Below are 18,543 nucleotides of genomic sequence, written 5' to 3' on the forward strand. Positions count from 1 at the left end.
GCCCCACTTCATAAAAGTTGTATCATCTCCCCAAAGTGCTACAGGACAGTGACCAAACTTTCAACACATGTCCTTTGAGAGACAATTAAGATCTAAAATGTAGCACTGGATCATTGACTATTGGCCACCATTGATTTATCTTGAGAAATCTGATAATCTTGTGGAGGATGGATCCCTTATATGTAACAAGTCACCTCTCTTGCTGCTAACAGGATTCTATTTTTTATTTTGAAAATTTGATTATAATGCATTGTAATGTGGGTCTCTGAGTTCATCTTACTTGAATTTCACTGAGCTTTTTGAATGTTTATATTCACATATTTCATCATATTTGGGATGTAGCTTAGTGATAAAATGTTCCTTGGTTCAATTCCCAGTTTAAAAAAAAAAAAGAAAAGCAGTTTTAAGAAAACTCCAGGGCTGGGGATGTGGCTCAAGCGGTAGCGCGCTCGCCTGGCATGCGTGCGGCCAGGGTTCGATCCTCAGCACCACATACCAACAAGGATGTTGTGTCCGCCGAGAACTAAAAAATAAATATTAAAATTCTCTCTCTCTCTCACCCTCTCTCACTCTCTCTTTAAAAAAAAAAAAGAAAACTCCACACACTAAGAAAGCACAGAGAAACAACTCAGAAATATATCAGAAAAATTTAACAGACTGAAATAACTAAAAAAACCCCCAGAACTACTGAAGTTGAAAAACACAATAGCAAAATGAATTACATATTAGCACCAACATCAAAATGATGAAGCACAAGAAAGTCAAAGAACTTGAAGATTGGCCTACTTGAAAACACAAGAGAATAAAAAAGAGAATGAGAATGAGTGAAGAATGCTTACAGGATCTGTGGGACATGATCAAAAAATAAATCTATATATATGTCATTGGTATCAAAGAGAGGCTTGAGAATGACAAAGTGGTAGAATGTTTATTTTAAAGATTAACAGAAAACTTTCCAAACCTGTAAAAAGATACAAATATCAGGTATCTAGTATAGGAAGGCCAAAGTTCACCAATCAGATTCAACCCAATAAGACTATCCCAAGATAAAAAAAAAATTTTGATACATTAAAAACAAAAAGTCAGGAATAAAAACCTACTGATAGAGAAACCACTTAACCATAAAGGAGGACAAAGAAAGGAACAAAAAGATCTACAAAATAACTAGTAAACAGGGAGTAATATAATAGTATCAAATATTATCTATCAATAATTTTTTGAATGAAAATCAATCTACCATTAGTCTTAGAACTTTTCCAGACTCTCTGCCCATTACCTATTTCCAAAGCTTAGCTTCTGCATTTTTAGGCACTTGTAATAGCAATACCCTAGTTCTGATTACCAAAACCTTTTGTTAGTCTGTTTGAGATGCCATAGCAAAGTCTTATACACTATACGACTTAAATAACAGATAAGTATTTTCTTACAGTTCTGGAGGTTGTGAAGTCCACAATCAAGGTGCTAGTAGATTCAGTTCCTGGTGAGGGCTTTCTTCTTGGCTTGTAGATGCCCGTCTTCTTTTGTTCTCATGTGGCCTTTCCTTGGTGTGTGAGCATGCAAAGTGAGATGTCCCTTAGAAGGTCACTATCTTCACGCAGAAGATCACCATCCATTTTAGATCAAGATCAATTATTTATGTCTTTATTCAACCTTGGTTACATTCTAAAAGGCCTATCTCCAAATACAGCCACACTGCAGGTTAGGGCAGGAATGTGGCGAAGCAATCACAACCACAAACTCTCCATGCATCCCTTACATACATACTAGTTTAATGCTATTCACCAGTAAACAGAAGTGGGATTACTTTCTTAGGAATAGATAAGTTCAGGACAGCAATAAATTGGAAAGTATCATCTTGAATTTGAACAAACATAAAGTTTAAATGTAGAATAAGGAAAATTCAGAAAGGATAAAGGGACAAATGAAAATGGAAACAAATGGTGAAGTTTCATATTTTTGAGCACCAAACTACAGTAAAAACAAGGACAATAATGAACACAAACAGCATCAGTTTTATTGGCTTTTAGGGTTCGTATAAAATTCAAAGAAAAATGTTAATATATGATAAAAATGTGGCTATAATTAAAAAATAAGGGAAATACAACAAGGATACATTTCACTCATTCACTTGTCATTTATTCAAGAGGGACTTCAAAAATTAAATGCCAAGAAATTTAATGGCTATTTTGTTTCTACCATCAATTTTATGTCTATATACAGTTTATATAGCTCATTGCTTTCATTTCCTTAAGTTGGAAAGGAAAAACACATACACAAAGGAATACATGACAAGTAGTCCTAGAGTACTATGCCCAAAAAATTAAGCAGCCTGGATATTAACTCAGAATGACCACGGAGAATAAAATCCAAGAGTAAATCAGTAGTGGTGGTCACACAGTAATTCAATAAATAGTGTTCACTCTTTTCAAAGATACAAAGTAGAAAATTACCGTAATACCGAAGTACATCACAGACTCATTTTCTTACTGTGTAGGACATAAACTAGCCACCAACTACATGTACAAAAAAACATGTATAAAATACTCATAAAGAAATACTTACAGAAAACATAGCTTAACATATCCAATGAGAAAGTTATTACTACTGGTGATCATGTGAAACTTTGAAAAGTACCCAAGGTCTGGGAAACATGTCAATTGAAAATCTAATGAATAATGGTGACATAAAGTTATCTAAATATAATGGTTAAATTTTCTTCTTAAAAAAAATCTAAAAACCAGTGACTCATGATCTCATTTGATTGCATAACTTTGTCAATTGTCAAACAGACAATTTGGGTCATGTAAGATTACTAAAATAGGGCTGGAATTCTACTTATAGCTCAGTGGTAGTGTACTTGCCCAGCATGTGTGAGGCACTGGGTTCGAACCTCAATACTAAATAAAAAGTAAGTAAATAAAATAAAGGTATTGCGTCCCTTTACAAATAAAAATATTTTTTAAGAAAGACCCTAAAAAAAGAAAGGTATACTATTTAACTCATTTGTTTATTTGTTGGTGCTGGAATTTGAATCCAGGGCCTCAGCATGCTAAGTATGAGCTCTACATCTGATCTACTCCCCTAGCCCCAAAATACTGATTATTGAACTCTGGTAATTCTGAGAGGAAATAAAAAGAAAGGATCTACACAAAAACAATTGAAACCATGGTAATATATACTTGTAAACCTTAATTTAAGTTCAGTGATCAGATTATAGACACTGCAATAGTTAAGGGTGCTAAACAAGTTTAAAAGACTAGTTTAGACCTAGGCATGGTGGCACACACCTGTAATCTCAGCGACTCGAGAGACTGAGGCAGGAGGATGGAGAGTTCAAAGCCAGCCTCCACAAAAGCAAGGTGCTAAGCAACTCAGTTGAGACCATGTCTCTAAATAAAATACAAAATAGGGCTGGGGATATGGTCAAATGCCTAAGTTCAATTCCCCGTACTCACCCCCCCAAATAAGAAAAAAAGGCTGGCTTAGTAATTTTCATCAAATATATCAAGATGTTCCTTTCACTTTAATCCTGGCTGGTACCACCTAGAGATAAAAGGCTCCTTAATAGAATTGTTTTATGATAGATATTTAAAGGAATCTGCTGTGTCAAAACAAAATAGAAATTTAAAAATAAATCAAACAACTGATGAAAATGGAGAGGTGGTTACACATCTATAAATAAAAAGCAATAGAAACAAAAAGAAAATTTAACAAGGCAGGGTCATAGACTTTAAAACTATGTTTTATTTAACTGGGAGCTCTATCTGTGTAGATGAAGAAAAATATATCAGATAGAGAAGCAAATAATTATAACACAAAAAGGATATTTTATTAATATTACAAATGATAAAAATGACAAAACAATGAAAACATAAACACCAAAAGCAATTAAGAGAAAATATATGGACAAGAAACTCACAAAATTAACTGAAACCACTAATTATTAGATGAACATGTATTCCACAAATTTCAGAAATGATGAAGAGACCATCATGAGTCAATAAAGAATGAGACTATTAATATAAAAACAGAAATTTTTGGCAGTATTTAACAAAATTATAAAGGTATACATGTCACCAATGATTGAAAACTTTTTTGAAACACAGAATGACCATGAAGTCTGGGAACAGACTGTAAAAGGAGAGGGATATGAATCATCCTTGATTATATTTTATATCCTCAAATTTTTTTCCAGTGAAAATCACAAGGAAAAGGCCCTCACATACTCATTTCATTCAAATAAATACTCATTTCATTAAAAAATAGTAGAAATTTTTCAAGTAATATTCTCACCCACACTAAAGGCATTCCTGCATTCCTTACATTCATAGGGTTTCTCAGCACCATGAATTCTCTGATGTTTTGTAAAAGATGAACTATGTCTAAAGGCCTTCCCACATGCCTTGCATTCATAAGGTTTCTCTCCAGTATGAATTCTCTGAAGTTCAGTAAGGGCTGAACTATGTCTAAAGGCCTTCCCACAGATCTTACATTCATAGGGTTTTTCACCACTGGGAATTCTCTGATGTTGAATAAGGGCTGAAGTAAGTCTGAAGAACTTACCACACTCCTTACATTCATAAGGTTTCTGACCACTATGAATTCGCTAATGTCGGGTAAGTTCACTGCCTACTCCAAAAGCTTTCTCACATTCTTTACATTTATAGGGTTTCTCACCAGTATGGATTCTCTGATGCCTAGTCAGGGATGAACTATTTCTGAAGACCTTTCCACATGACTTACATTCATAGGGTTTCTTACCTGTATGAATTCTCTGATGTCGAGCAAGTTCTCTACAGATTCCAAAAGCCTTCCCACATTCCTTGCATGCATAAGGTTTCTCACCAGTGTGAATTCTCTGATGTTCAATGAGTTGTGAACTAATTCTAAAAACCTTCTCACAGTGGATACATTTGTGGTTTCTCACCAGTATGAATTCTCTGAAGTTCAGTAAGCTGTGAATGAAATCTAAAGTCCTTGCCACATTCCATACATTTGTAAGGTTTCTCATCAGTATGAATTTTCTGATGTTGAATAAGTTGTGCATACACCCTAAAGGATTTCCCACAGAATGTACATTCATAGGGCTTTTCACCATCACAAATTCTATGAATGGGAGTAATTTCTCCAACATTTCTAAAGATCCTCCCATATTCCTTACACTTATAGAACTTCCCAATGCTATAAATTTTTTTGGTAAAGACTAAGATCTTCATAGAAACTAAGTTTATTCCCATGTTCCATATATTTACAAGGCTTCACTCCAGTATGAATATTCAATTGTAGTATATGTGAATTATCCATCCCAGAGTTTTTCCAGCATCCATTACATTCATAGGTTTTCTCATCAGTATGTATTATTCTCTGATAGTTATCAAAGTTTGAGTCACAACTGAACACTTGCCCACATTCCTTATATTCATAGGGCTTTGCACCACCAAGCATTCTCTGAGGTAATGTAAGATATTTATAATTCTTATAATTGGGCTGTTTGCCAGAGATGATTTTCATCTTATTGAAACATCTCCATCCAGGTCCTTTTACTTCAATCTTGTTTTTGCTTTGCCAGTAATTTCTGAAAATGGAGCTTTTGAAGTCAATGAGATTGCTATTTTCTGTAACTTCCAACTGAGAACCACTGTTTCCCAAAACATCCTTTCTTACAGATAAAATCTCTGTCTCATACCTAGACTCCAAATCTGAAAAAAAAAGGGAAAAAACAAATTCCCCCCCGTCACAATAATAGAACTCATAGAAAACTGAAAAAACAAACAATATAATTCACAGTAAAAATGAATATTTAGCTGGGCTTGGTGGTAGATGCCTGTAATCCTAGTGATTAAGGAGCTGAGGCAGAAGGATCACAGTTCAAAGCCAGCCTTAGCAACTTCGCAAGGTCCTAAGCAACTTAATAAGATCCTGTTTCAAAATAAAAAATGAAAGAGGCTGAGGATGTATCTCAGTGGTAAAGCACACGTGGATTCAATTCTTGGTACCAAAAAACTAACAAAATAAATAAGTAAATAGTTAAAGTACTGTTATAAAATCTGCAGAAAGAGAATTCAGACAGTGCTAACAGTGAGATTTTTGATAAGGAAACATATTAAGTTACTGGATCTGAAATGTAGATGTTGATCATCTTTGTAAGCTTGTTGTAAGTACTGATGTTGAAGAACCAATCTAGATAAAGTGAATCAAAATATATATATGTAGAACCCATAATTACCATCTTACAGAGCTACTGTTTATGCACATAAAAATTTGACAATATACAGATATCAACAATTTTATTATTAACAATTTACCATAGATAAAAAGGTGCTGCTTATAAGACCTCATTTTACTCAACTTCCTTCCTTTCTTTTAATCTATTTTCACCTCCTAGATAAAAACACATTTCTTACCATTTACACCAACTCAAAGGACATTTCATCTCTCACAAATAATCTCTTTGTATTCCAGTTCCTTTTCATCACCTCAGGTCAAAAGTTAACTACCTTAAGATAGCTGAACCTAAAGTAAATTCATTTTTATATCTTCATTCAAATATCTGGTTCATTGCCTTCATATTTTTCTTTTTCTATTTTAAAATTTTTCTAAAAAAATATTTATTTTTAAGTTACAGTTGGACACAATACCTTTATTTTTTTATGTTGTGCTGAGGATCGAACCCAGGCCCTCACACATGCTAGGCGAGCCCTCAACCGCTGAGCCACAACCCCAGCCCCCTTTAATTTTTAAAAAATATTTATTTTTGAGTCCCCTCACCCCAATTGGAGTAGGGGCAGAGCAGAGCTGCCACCTGCACCCGGAACAGGCCCAGAAACCCGCGGGTGAAACCCGCTGGCGAAACCCGCCGGAATGGTAGTCACGTCTCCCCAATTGGAGTAGGGGCAGAGCAGAGCTGCTGCCCACGACCGCAAGGTAGTCAGACCTGTGACCGACCGGCGGAACAGGCCCAGCGGCCTGCCGGCATGGTAGACACGTCACCTCAATTGGAGTAGGGGCAGAGCAGAGGCGCCTCCCGCACCCAGAACAGGCCCAGCGACCTGCTGGCGTGGTAGACACGTCACCCCAATTGGAGTAAGGGCAGAGCAGAGCCACTGCCCGTGCCTGCAAGGTAGGCAGACCTGAGATGACCGGCAGAACAGGCCCAGAGGCCCATCAGCGTGGTAGACAGATCACCCCAATTGGAGGAGGAGCACAGCCGCCGCCCACCCCTGCAAGGGAGACTTTTCAACTATACAAGAGCAAGATAAATATATAGGGGGAAAATTCAATAACACAACAGTTTCACCAAGCAGAAAGAAATGCGAGCAGTATGAAAAGACAAGGAAAGAAAGGACCACAAGCAATGCAGGTCAACTCAACGTTAGAAGAGGTAATAGCTGCAGCAGATGGAATGTCAGATAAAGAATTCAGGATATACATGCTTCAGATGATCTGGAGTCTCAAGGAAGACATTAGACAGCAAAATCAGACAATGAAAGATCACTTATGAATTACATAAACAAATCCAAGAAGCAAAAGATCAACTATACAGGGAGATAGAGGTTATAAAAAACAAACAGAAATCCTAGAAATGCAGGAAGCAATAAACCAACTTAAAAACTCAATTGAGAATACTACCAGCAGAGTAGAACACTTAGAAGATAGAACATCAGACAATGAAGACAAAGTATTTCAACTTGAAAAGAACATAGACAGCTCGGCAAGACTGTTAAGAAACCATGAGCAGAACATCCAAGAAATATGGGATAACATAAAGAGACCAAACATAAGAGTCATTGGGATACAGAAAGGTATAGAGGTCCAAACCAAAGGAATGAGCAATCTATTCAATGAAATAATATGAGAAAACTTCCCAGACTTGAAGAATGAGACAGAATCCCAAATCCTAGAAGCCTACAGGATGCCGAATGTGCAAAATCATAAGAGATTCACACCTAGACACATTATAATGAAGATGCCCAATATACAGAATAAGGAGAGAATTTTAAAAGCTACAAGAGAAAGGAAGCAGATTACATTTAGTGGTAAACCAATCAGGATAACAGCTGATCTTTCAACACAGACTCTGAAAGCTAGAAGATCCTGGAATAACATATTTCAAACACTGAAAGAAAATGGGTTCCAACCAAGAATTGTGTATCCAGCAAAATTAAGCTTCAGGATGGAAGATGAAATTAAAACCTTCCACGATAAACAAAAGTTAAAAGAATTTGCAGCTAGAAAACCATCTCTTCAAAACATCCTCGGCAAAATATTACAGGAAGAGGAAAAGGAAAATATCAATGAAAACCAAAAGCGGGAGGTAGTACAGTAAACGGGGGAAAATAATCAAAGAGGAAAACAAACCATGTTTAGTAACATAAATAAACAAATATGGCTGGAAGAACAACCCATATCTCAATAATAACCCTAAATGTTAACAGCTTAAACTCACCAATTAAGAGACACAGGCTAGTAGAATGGATCACAAAACAAAACTCAGCAATATGCTGCCTTCAGGAGACGCATTTGATAGGAAAATACAAACATAGACTGAAGGTGAAGGGTTGGGAAAAATCATATCACTCATATGGACTTTGGAAACAAGCAGGAGTGTCCATACTCATCAAATAAAATAGATTTCAAGCCAAAGTTAATCAAAAGGGATAAAGAGGGACACTACATACTGCTCAAGGGAACCATACCCCAACAACACATAACAATCATACATATATATATATATATGCCCCAAACAATGGTGCAGCTATGTTCATCAAACAAACTCTTCTCAAGTTCAAGAGTCTAATAGACCACCATAAAATAATCATGGGAGACTTCAACACACCACTCTCACCACTGGACAGATCTTCCAAACAAAAGTTGAATAAGGAAACTATAGAACTCAATAACACAATTAATAACCTAGACTTAATTGACATATATAACATCAAGCAGTTACACTTTTTTCTCAGCAGCACATGGATCCTTCTCAAAAACAGATCATGTATTATGTCACAGGGCAACTCTTAGACAACATAAAGGAGTAGAGATAATACCATGCATCTTATCTGATCATAATGGAATGAAACTGAAAATCAATGATAAAAGAAGTAAGGAAAAATCATGCATCACTTGGAGAATGAACAATAGGTTACTGAATGATCAATGCGTTATAGAAGACATCAAGGAGGAAATTAAAAAATTCTTAGAGATAAATGAAAACACAGACACAACATATCGGAATCTATGGGAAACACTGAAAGCAGTTCTAAGAGGAAAATTCATTGCTTGGAGTTCATTCCTTAAAAAAAAGAAAAAATCAACAAATAAATGATCTCATACTTCATCTCAAAATCCTAGAAAAAGAAGAGCAAAACAACAGCAAAAGAAGTAGAAGGCAAGAAATAATTAAAATCAGAGCGGAAATCAACGAAATTGAAACAAAAGAAACTATTGAAAAAATTAACAAAACTAAAAGTTGGTTCTTCGAAAAAATAAAAAAGATCGACAGACCCTTAGCCATGCTAAAGAAGAGAAGAAGAGAGAGAACTCAAATTACTAACATAGGGGATGAAAAAGGCAATATCACAACAGATGCTACAGAAATACAGAAGACAATTAGAAATTATTTTGAAAACCTATATTCCAATAAAATAGAAGATAGTGAAGACATCGATAAATTTCTTAAGTCATATGATTTGCCAAGACTGAGTCAGGAGGATACACACAATTTGAACAGACCAATATCAATGGATGAAATTGAAGAAGCAATCAAAAGACTACCAACCAAGAAAAGCCCAGGACCGGATGGGTATACAGTGGAGTTTTACAAAACCTTTAAAGAAGAATTAATACCAATACTTTTCAAGTTTATTTCAGGAAATAGAAAAAGAGGGAGCTCTTCCAAATTCATTCTATGAGGCCAACATCACCCTGATTCCGAAACCAGACAAAGATATCTCAAAGAAAGAAAACTACAGACCAATATCTCTAATGAACCTAGATGCAAAAATCCTCAATAAAATTCTGGCGAATCGAATACAAAAACACATCAAAAGAATTGTGCACCATGATCAAGTAGGATTCATCCCTGGGATGCAAGGCTGGTTCAATATATGAAAATCAATAAATGTTATTCACCACATCAATAGACTTAAAGATAAGAACCATATGATCATCTCGATAGACACAGAAAAAGCATTCGACAAAGTACAGCGTCCCTTTATGTTCAAAACATTAGAAAAACTAGGGATAACAGGAACTTACCTCAACATTGTAAAAGCTATCTATGCTAAGCCTCAGGCTAGCATCATTCTGAATGGAGAAAAATTGAAGGCATTCCCTCTAAAATCTGGAACAAGACAGGGATGCCCTCTATCACCACTTCTACTCAATATAGTTCTCGAAACACTGGCCAGAGCAATTAGACGAAAGAAATTAAAGGCATAAAAATAGGAAAAGAAGAACTTAAATTATCACTATTTGCGAATGACATGATTCTACACCTAGAAGACCCAAAAGGGTCCACAAAGAAACTACTAGAACTAATAAATGAATTCAGCAAAGTGGCAGGATATAAAATCAACACGCATAAATCAAAGGCATTTCTGTATATCAGCGACAAAACTTCTGAAATGGAAATGAGGAAAAACACTCCATTCACAATATCCTCAAAAAAAATAAAATACTTGGGAATCAACCTAACAAAAGAGGTGAAAGATTTATACAATGAAAACTACACAACCATAAAGAGAGAAGTAGAAGAGGATCTTAGAAGATGGAAAAATATACCCTGTTCATGGATAGGCAGAACTAACATTATCAAAATGGCGATATTACCAAAAGTTCTCTATAGGTTTAATGCAATGCCAATCAAAATCCCAACGGCATTTCTTGTAGAAATAGATAAAGCAATCATGAAATTCATATGGAAAAATAAAAGACCCAGAATAGCAAAAGCAATTCTAAGCAGGAAGTGTGAATCAGGCGGTATAGCGATACCAGATTTCAAACTATATTACAGAGCAATAGTGACAAAAACAGCATGGTACTGGTACCAAAACAGGTGGGTGGACCAATGGTATAGAATAGAGGACACAGAGACTAATCCACAAAGTTACAACTATCTTATATTTGATAAAGGGGCTAAAAGCATGCAATGGAGGAAGGATAGCATCTTCAACAAATGGTGTTGGGAAAACTGGAAATACATATGCAACAAAATGAAACTGAATCCCCTCCTCTCGCCATGCACAAAAGTTAACTCAAAATGGATCAAGGAGCTTGATATCAAATCAGAGACTCTACATCTGATAGAAGAAAAAGTTGTCTCCGATCTACATATTGTGGGGTCGGGATCCAAATTCCTTAATAGGACACCCATAGCACAAGAGTTAATAACAAGAATCAACAAATGGGACTTACTTAAACTAAAAAGTTTTTTCTCAGCAAGAGAAACAATAAGAGAGGTAAATAGGGAGCCTACATCATGGGAACAAATTTTTACTCCTCACACTTCAGATAGAGCCCTAATATCCAGAGTATACAAAGAACTCAAAAAATTAGACAATAAGATAACAAATAACCCAATCAATAAATGGGCCAAGGATCTGAACAGACACTTCTCAGAGGAGGACATACAATCAACCAACAAGTACATGAAAAAATGCTCACCATCTCTAGCAGTCAGAGAAATGCAAATCAAAACCACCCTAAGATACCATCTCACTCCAGTAAGATTGGCAGCCATTATGAAGTCAAACAACAACAAGTGCTGGCGAGGATGTGGGGAAAAGGGTACTCTTGTACATTGCTGGTGGGACTGCAAATTGGTGTGACCAATTTGGAAAGCAGTATGGAGATTCCTGGGAAAGCTGGGAATGGAACCACCATTTGACCCTGCTATTGCCCTTCTCAGACTATGCCCTGAAGACCTTAAAAGAGCATACTACAGGGATACTGCCACATCGATGTTCACAGCAGCACAATTCACAATAGCTAGACTGTGGAACCAACCCAGATGCCCTTCAATAGATGAATGGATAAAAAAATGTGGCATTTATAAACCATGGAGTATTACACAGCTTTAAAAAATGACAAAATCATGGAATTTGCAGGGAAATGGATGGAACTAGAGCAGATTATGCTTAGTAAAGCTAGCCAATCCCTAAAAAACAAATACCAAATGTCTTCTTTGATATAATGAGAGCAACTAAGAACAGAGCAGGGAGGAAGAGCAGGAAGAAAAGGTTAACATTAAACAGAGACATGAGGTGGGAGGGAAAGGGAGAGAAAAGGGAAATTGCATGGAAATGGAGGGAGACCCTCATTGTTATACAAAATTACATATAAGAGGTTGTGCGGGTAATGGGAAAATAAACAAGGAAAGAAATGAATTACAGTAGATGGGGTAGAGAGAGAAGATGGGAGGGGAGGGGAGGGGGGATAGTAAAGGATAGGAAAGGTAGCAGAATACAACAGGTACTAATAGGGCATTATGTAAAAATGTGGATGTGTAACCAATGTGATTCTGCAATCTTTATTTGGGGTAAAAATGGGAGTTCATAACCCACTTGAATCTAATGTATGAAATATGATATGTCAAGAGCTTTGTAATGTTTTGAACAACCAATAAAAAATAAATAAATACATAAATAAATAAAATTTTAAAAAAAGAATACTGTGTGTTTGGGCTGGAGCTGTATGTAGCTCAGTGGGTTTAATCCTCAGCACATTAAAATAAATAAATAAATAAATAAAATTCCAGCTAAAAGAGAAAAAGAATACATTGTTGCCAGCCTGCCAGAGCAGAAAAGCTGCCTCTTTTTCTTTTTTTTAAATGGACACAATGGGGCTGGGGATGTGGCTCAAGTGGTAGCGCCCTCGCCTGGCATGCGTGCGGCCCGGGTTCGATCCTCACCACCATATACAAACAAAGATGTTGTGTCCGCCGAGAACTAAAAATTAAATATATTAAAAAAAGTTGGACACAATATCTTTATGTTTTTATGTGGTGCTGAGGATTGAACCCAGTGCAAGTGCTCTATCACTGAGCTATAACCCCAGCCCCAAAAGCTGCCTCTTGATACTAAGAGGTGGTATAACCCTAAACAAATACATCATATTTTTTGTCATAAGCAATGTCTTCTATAAAACAGTAATATAAAAGTACTTATGTTACAGTGTTACCTTAAGAATTAAATGGGTCAACCCACCTATATGATATACCAAAGTGCAGAAATGCAGTCTACTATCATATATAACTAACTAAAATAAAAAAAATTAAATGAGTCCAATTATTTAAAGCTTAAGGTGAGGCAAAAACTTTGTAAGCTAAGAGGAAAATAAGTAGCTTTCTGAGACATATTGATTTGCTGTCTATGTTGAAGACATAGTGCTCTGTACAATGGTGACCAAGACCAATACAAACCCTGTATTAAATGCAACGTTCTTTAACCAAAAAGCAGCTATATTTGTGACAGTAAATGAATATGAAGAATTCTGTTTATCAACCCAACAATATGTAAATTGTAGAGATTCTTCTAATAGTCATAAAAATTGGGACATGACATAGTGTTTGTCCAACAGAGTGGAAAAGAAAACAACATAATAAATCTACAGCAATTCTGAGATCAAATACAATATAATATCCCTATGATATGCTATATATGTCCTATAAGTCAATTCCAGCTCCCTTAGAATCAAGGAAGATAGAAATTATATAAATTGCCTGGTATGAATATGAGGAAGATATTTAGTGGAGGATTACTCTAGAATATAACAACAATGAAACAATATTTTTGGAACAGGGAGAAGAAATTCAGTAGTTTTTTTTAAAAGATAGTGTTGAGTTCACTGAATATTAGTTTATATTCTAGAGAACATATACTAAATTATTTGATGCAGATAAATTTACCCAGTGAGACCATGTTGCTATAGTTCTCCATCATCACATCCCAATACAAATCCCTCTGAGCAGAATCCAGGTATTCCCACTCTTCCTGAGAGAAGTTGATGACAACATCTCTGAATGTCACCAATTCCTGAAACAATAAACCCAAATATTACAGTAAAATTTAAGGAAATCTTTTCAAGAAAAAGAAATTAAAAACTGCATTATAGAAAGGGAACTAGATGTTAATCAAGTATACTGTGGATATAAGCCTATGACTTAAGAAATAAGGGAATTAGTGTTTCCAAATCAGGTTATGTATGTCTTTAAAGAATCCATTTAATGCAGAGAAATCTGAAACAATGTGGGATTCTGTAAGTAGCCAAACATGTCTGGGAATTAATAAAATAATCAGTTCACATATTAAATAAGATAGTGTCTATATGCCATTGCATGTTGCTATGGGTCCACTTCATGAATCATCAATAAAGATTAAGTTTCTGTATCTTCATTCCTCTGCATAAAAAAATATCTAACTTAGAAAATAAATTAAAAATCCCTCACAGGAACTAAAGGTATAACAGCTTAATAGTAGAGCACTTGCCTACCATGTATAAGACCCTGAGTTCTATCTCCAGTGCTTCAAAAGATAAAACTTACATACTTCTTGAAGCCCCCAGTTCAATGCTATATGTTATGTATCATTTCATATTTTACAATTATTACTTCTGATGACAAATTATTTAATACATGCTTTTTAGTGGCTACAAAATAGACTACCTATTCAAAAGCGACTTACTTACACTTAAGCATTTAGGTGAAATGAGATATTTTCTAATTATTATTTTTTAATATTTATTTTAGTTTTTTTAGGTGGACACAACATCTTTATATGGTGTTGAGGATCAAACCCAGAGTCCTGCGCATGCCAGGTAAGCCCGCTACTGCTTGAGCCATATCCCCAGCCAATATTTTCTAATTTTTTCTTTTTTTTTTTAATATTTATTTTCTAGTTTTCGGCGGACACAACATCTTTGTTTGTATATGGTGCTAAGGATCGAACCCGGGCCGCACGCATGCCAGGCGAGCGTGCTACCACTTGAGCCACATCCCCAGCCCAATATTTTCTAATTTTAATCTTATCACTTTGTATAACTTGGGGCCAAATCAAATCCATCTGGAAACTCAGGTCTGTGGAGAATTTTAGAGTTTGCCCATGTCATCAAATATTTGTCTGCTTTTTTTCCCATATTCAATAATATGACAAGGAAAATCCAGGGATTCCATTCTTATTCTATAGTAGACTGAAGACATAGGGAGTGTTGAACATCATTTGGAGAACAGATGGACACACAGAAGGGACACTGATTGATTCTAGCCCTCACTAGAAAATGAAAAAGATGAGGATGTGGTATTCGTTCTCTATTATAGCTGTTGTGTATTCAGAAAAAGGAAATATTCATGAAGAGAGAAATTACTCACATGGTCCATGGTTAGAACTGTGAAGAACCGGTCAGGAAATTCCACTTCTGGCATAAGAGTGGGTAAAGCTGGATGGGCATGTTCCCCAGTGAAACTGATAAAATATTATCGCAACAACACAAAAAAATTAAGGCCTCTGGAAATGGCCCTAGGAACACACAGTAACTGAAGAAATAAATGGCACTGGAGGAAAAGGAGATCCATCTCTATGTTATTACTTAGGAAGGGAAAATCTAGGAACTAGATAAAAGGATAGGTCACAATAAGGCAAGGCAATTCAGGAGAAGGAAAGCAAATAGTTTTTTTCATAAAACAAAAATATATTTGACATAGCATGCACAAGGGCCTGAGTACTTTTTTCAAGTACTCAGCACTTGAAAAAAAACAAAAAAACGAAAAATGCATTTGACAGAACAAAAATAAATACAAACTGACCTTGAGATGGCTGTTAAAAAGCAGTGCTCCTTTTCACTTCAGGAGCCTTCTTTCTCTTGAGGAATAACATGACCAAGAAGAAAGGACTTGTGAGATCAGTCTGACTTGTGAGATCTTGGACTGGCTAAATAATACTGTCCACCACGAGACAAGCACCCATCATACACAACCCATAAACCCAGATGGAAGAGGGGAAACTAGAAAACTACAGACTCTTCTCTGTGTCAGAATCATCAATGCCTAGAGCCTGTCCTCGGGGTTCACATCAGCTTCTAGTGGACACAGCTCAGGAAATACTGTGGTTAGGAAATGTGTAAATGCCTCCACAGGGTATTTAAGGGGCCATCTCCCAGGAAAAACTCCCTCCCCTCAATATCTTCCCAGGAGCATATCTGGGAGGCCAATGCACTTCACACCTCATGACTTAGAATGTTCTTTTCTGCTTGGAACTTCCACTCTGAGCCGAAATACACGACTTCTCTTGTGATGACTATTTCTCTACAGCTAGCTGTGAGGACAGAAAAAGACAATTCCGGAAACATGTTCCAAAAAAAAAAAAACATGGAACCCACAACTAGAACCTGGGTGGGTGGTCACTCACTCCACAATGCCCTTCTATGTTATGCACCAAGCTGGGTACCGAGAATATCACAAAAAAGAAGAAGGGACACTACGGACTCGTTGAAAACAAAAACTTCATCTGGTACGCTCGGCAAGTAGGTCACAGAGTGAAACACCTACATCACCAAACACCAAGTGAAACGGTCACACGAGTCCGATCAGACACCAATCAGGGCGCACACCAGGGCGTCGTCACAAACACATTCAGCCCTTCCCTCTCCTACATCCACACCCTGCAGGGTCGCCGTCACAAATGTTCGCGGCTCGCGCAGGCTCCACAGTATCCATCCCGCCTCGGGAGAGCAGGGGCCTGCCTCAGCCGCCTCAACTCCCCCAGGAAGTGCGCCACACCACCACACCGGAAGGGGAACCAACGCTCCAGGTTCATCCGTGGCTCTGGGCCTGTGGGAATCGGAGTCCAACCCCAGCAAGTCCAAACGTTCAGGCACAACCCACCGTCCATACAGACCATAAGAGGCTCGGGAATCTCCCAGGAGTTCCCAGGAACTCGGAGGAGGATTGAAGACCGTCAGTCGTCTGGAAGCAGGCGGAGAAAATAATAAAAACCCAGGCCTCCGAGCAAAGGAAGCCGGAAGTGCTTGCTAGGGTTGGCGCCGGAAGTACATCGGAATCCCGAGTTGCCCCCACCCGCTGGAAAACTGGAACCCCGAACCCTAGAAGGAGCATCTTGAGTTCGGCCGGGTAGGGCCGAGGTCAGAACTGGCAGCCTGGGTAGGAGGGAGGTTCGCTCTACTGGGGCCTGAAAGTGCAGAGCCCCAGGGCGTGGGGCGTGATCAGGACCGAGGGTTGCTGGAGGGTTTCCTTAGTTCTTCCCCAAAAGAACGCCCCAGCGCCCAGGGCGGCGTCGGACGTGTTTGTAGACGCTCAGTTTGTGGGCGGGAACTTATCAGGTGTCCTTTTCCAATCAGTTTCACTACAGTCAGAGTTCCAGTTTCTGTCACCATAATTTAGTTTTCAGTTGAGAATTCCCTGTCTCCTTTAGCTGATCATAGTATCTCTCATACTACTACTTTAAAAAAAAAAAAAGTTTTTTAATGGTAGTTGGACACAATGTTATGGGGAGCCACTCCAGAAACCACTCTTAAGTCCGAATTTCAAATCAAAAAAGAGCTTTATTTATTGGGTCAGTGACTGTCACCCACAGCATAGACTCAAGCTCTATGGGAGGATAGCAGCTTCCTGGTCCATCCAAGGAGACTATAAGCACAAAAATCCCAACTCAGTGACCCACATAAGCGAGCCAATCACAGAAATTAAAACATTAATAAGTGGGACCTGTGGGCTCTAGGCAGGACTGGAATTTTCTGGTCAACAATCAAGCGATAAATAGAAACTAAAAAAAAGCCATTACCTTTGCAGTTCAGTTGACCACAGTCCTGGGTTCAAGCAGGTGCTAGACAGTGGTATCCTGAATTTGGGGGATGGGGGTTGGTGGGGCCGAGAAACCAATTCAAAGTCATGTAGACTCACAAGGGCACTCACATCAAGGTACAATTTGTGGAGTACAAAGTACAGAAAACAATTTTTTATAAGAAAACAGCTTTTATTTCATTTTCTCATAAAAAAAAAACTCTTGTAACTTTTTTATCGGAGGCAGCAAAATGGAGTCAGGCCTGTGACAGTTCTTGCTTTATAATTGTCTTATCTCACTTATCAAAATCTTATATCCATAATCTGTATTCTTTTTTACTAATCTATAACCTATATTATACTCTTATTGATAGTATTTATCAGTTCACAACACAACAATATTTTATTTATTTTTATGTGATGCTGAAGATTGAACTGAGGTGGGCCTTGCACTTACTTCCTAGGCAAGTGCTCTACTGCTGAGCCACAACCCCAGCCCTCATACTTCTTAATGCAGTTTATATTTTATTTATATACTTCTTAATGTAGTTTATACTATATTAATATAGTTTAAATTTCAAATGAGCATTCCATTGTGCTAATGTGCCACAATTTATTTATTCATTTTTCTCTTAATATCATTTGGTTTATTTTCAGGTCTTAAACATTGTAAAGTTAACAAATACTTTCATTTCTTCTGGGTAAACTCTAGAAGAAAAATTGCTGGGTAATTGATAAGTTTATGTTTAACT

The 18,543-nt window shown here is 37.0% G+C and overlaps 1 protein-coding gene across 1 annotated transcript; it reads right to left on the bottom strand.

Moving 5' to 3' along the window:
* Positions 1-909: 909 nt before the first annotated feature.
* Positions 910-17,977, bottom strand: Znf529 (zinc finger protein 529). Its single transcript, XM_078033156.1, is given in 6 exon segments — positions 910-4,916; positions 4,918-5,192; positions 5,194-5,699; positions 13,907-14,033; positions 15,365-15,458; positions 15,800-17,977. Coding segments are annotated over 5 exon segments (1,602 nt in total). The 5' UTR covers positions 15,419-15,458; positions 15,800-17,977; the 3' UTR covers positions 910-4,276.
* Positions 17,978-18,543: the final 566 nt, after the last annotated feature.

The sequence above is a fragment of the Ictidomys tridecemlineatus genome, chromosome 15 (assembly GCF_052094955.1).
Source record: "Ictidomys tridecemlineatus isolate mIctTri1 chromosome 15, mIctTri1.hap1, whole genome shotgun sequence".
Lineage (NCBI taxonomy): Eukaryota > Metazoa > Chordata > Mammalia > Rodentia > Sciuridae > Ictidomys > Ictidomys tridecemlineatus.